Source organism: Capsicum annuum, chromosome 5 (assembly GCF_002878395.1).
Source record: "Capsicum annuum cultivar UCD-10X-F1 chromosome 5, UCD10Xv1.1, whole genome shotgun sequence".
NCBI classification, from domain to species: Eukaryota; Viridiplantae; Streptophyta; class Magnoliopsida; order Solanales; family Solanaceae; genus Capsicum; species Capsicum annuum.
Window position 1 is genome coordinate 149,380,370 of NC_061115.1, and position 1,831 is coordinate 149,382,200.

At 38.3% G+C, this 1,831-nt stretch overlaps 1 protein-coding gene across 1 annotated transcript; it reads left to right on the forward strand.

Annotated features, from left to right (window-relative positions):
• The first annotated feature begins 360 nt into the window (after nt 1-360).
• Nucleotides 361-1,288, forward strand: LOC107871770. Its single transcript, XM_047412184.1, has 2 exons — nt 361-715; nt 831-1,288. Exons 1-2 carry the CDS (start codon nt 361-363, stop codon nt 1,286-1,288), a joined length of 813 nt encoding a protein of 270 aa, XP_047268140.1.
• The last annotated feature ends 543 nt before the right edge of the window (nt 1,289-1,831 follow it).

Sequence of the window (1,831 nt, forward strand, 5' to 3'; positions counted from 1 at the left end):
CTTGCTCACACTTTTGTAGAAGAACTTGATCACAATACAAAGATTTTACTAGATTCAGCAGCAGGTGGTCAAGCGTTGGAGTTGACTTATGATGAGTTGTACACATTATTGAACCGCATAGCACAAGGAAATCCAGAATGGTATTTAGATTCTTGAAGTTCCACAAGAATAATTGCGAGTGTATTGGAGGTATACCAGTTTAATGACTTATCAGCTTAGGTTACAACATTGCAAAATATGATAAACACTCAGTTCAGTAGCCTAAAATTGGGAGCTCCACAACCTGCAGCCATAGTCAATACCATCCAATAAGCTATAGGTTGGTGTGAAGTGTGTGGTAATAGTGGTCACTTAGTGACTATGTGCGCTTCAAATCCAGAATCAGTTATGTATTTAGGTAATGCTCAAAGGCCAAATTATAGTAATGCCTACTACATGAAGTGGCATACTCAGCTGTGGAACACCCAACAACAACAAATTCAGCAACCACAGGATCAAGGGAATCAGTCAACTAGCAACATGGAAGAAATATTGAAGCAGCTCCTAGCTAGTCAGACACAATTGGCTGCAGACATAAAAAATTCACATGCTGCTCAGACAAGCTTAAAGATTCAAGTAGGGAAGATACAACAAACATTAAATACTAGGCCACAAGGTAGTTTGCTAGCAGATATAAAAAATCTAAAGCAGGTTATGGCAATCACCTTGAGGAGTGGTAAAGAGCTTTAAGAAAAACCTCCTAAGGCAACAAAGGAGGTAGATATAGATTTGACTCCCCAATAGGTTTCTAAAAGCTGCTGATAAGTCAAGAAAGTCTGAGTACTTGAAAGAGACAGATGTTGCTGAACTAGAAAAGAAACAAGTGCTGCCACTACTCTTTCCTCAAAAGCACATGAAAACGAAGGAGGATGCAATATTTAAGAAATTCTTTGACATATTCAGAGGACTTCAGATTAACTTACCTCTGTTAGATATTTTACAGGGTATGCCCAAGTACGCTAAGTACTTGAGGGATGTGGTTGATAATAAGGTGAAATTACAGGATGTGGGAGTGATAACACTTACTGAAGAGTGTAGAATTGTAATGACACAGAAAATCCCTAAGAAATTGAGAAATCCAGGAAAGTATACTCTCCCTATCCAAATTAGGAGTAAAATGGTCCGTGCATTGAGTGACTTAGGGGCAAGCATAAATTTGATGCCCCTATCTCTGTTTGAAACATTGGGATTAGAAAAGACTAGATCGACCATTGTGGTTTTGCAGCTCGCAGACGGATCCATGGTATAGCTGGAAGGAGTAATTGAGGATGTCCTTATAAAGTTTGGTAAATTTATTATTCCTATTGACTTTATTGTTCTTGATTTTGAGGCAGACAAATAGATACCAATCATATTGGGGCATCCATTCTTAGCAATCGGAGGAACGTTGATTGATGTTTAGAGAAGGCACGCTCAAAATAAAGGTAGAGGATGAAGATGTGGTATTTGATGTTTACAAAGAACCCAATATAATGTATCACTATAAAGATTTGTGTATGATCAATGTTATAGAAGGGGAAAAGTGTGGGGTGATTAATCCACCAAAGACCTCTTTGGACTACTTGATTGAGTAGCCTAAGCTTCTATCACCTAAGCTTGATATGATGAAAATTGATGAGCCTGAAATGGATAAAGTTAAAAAACCATTGCTCTTGCAAATTTACACCTAAGAGAGGTGAAGAGAATAAGAAGATGGAGACCAAGTGTGAGTAAAAGGATGAAGGAATATGGTTAAGCCATAGTTGGGTTATACCGCGACACTAAATTAGGTGCTGCTTGGAAGGCAACCCAA

What these genes read in the sequence shown, in the direction of transcription:
- LOC107871770 (XM_047412184.1), top strand. Translation starts at nt 361, where the DNA reads ATGTGCGCTTCAAATCCAGAATCAGTTATGTATTTAGGTAATGCTCAA. An exon ending in GGCAATCACCTTGAGGAGTG is followed by an intron (nt 716 to 830) that starts GTAAAGAGCTTT and finishes AGTACTTGAAAG; the next exon opens with AGACAGATGTTGCTGAACTA.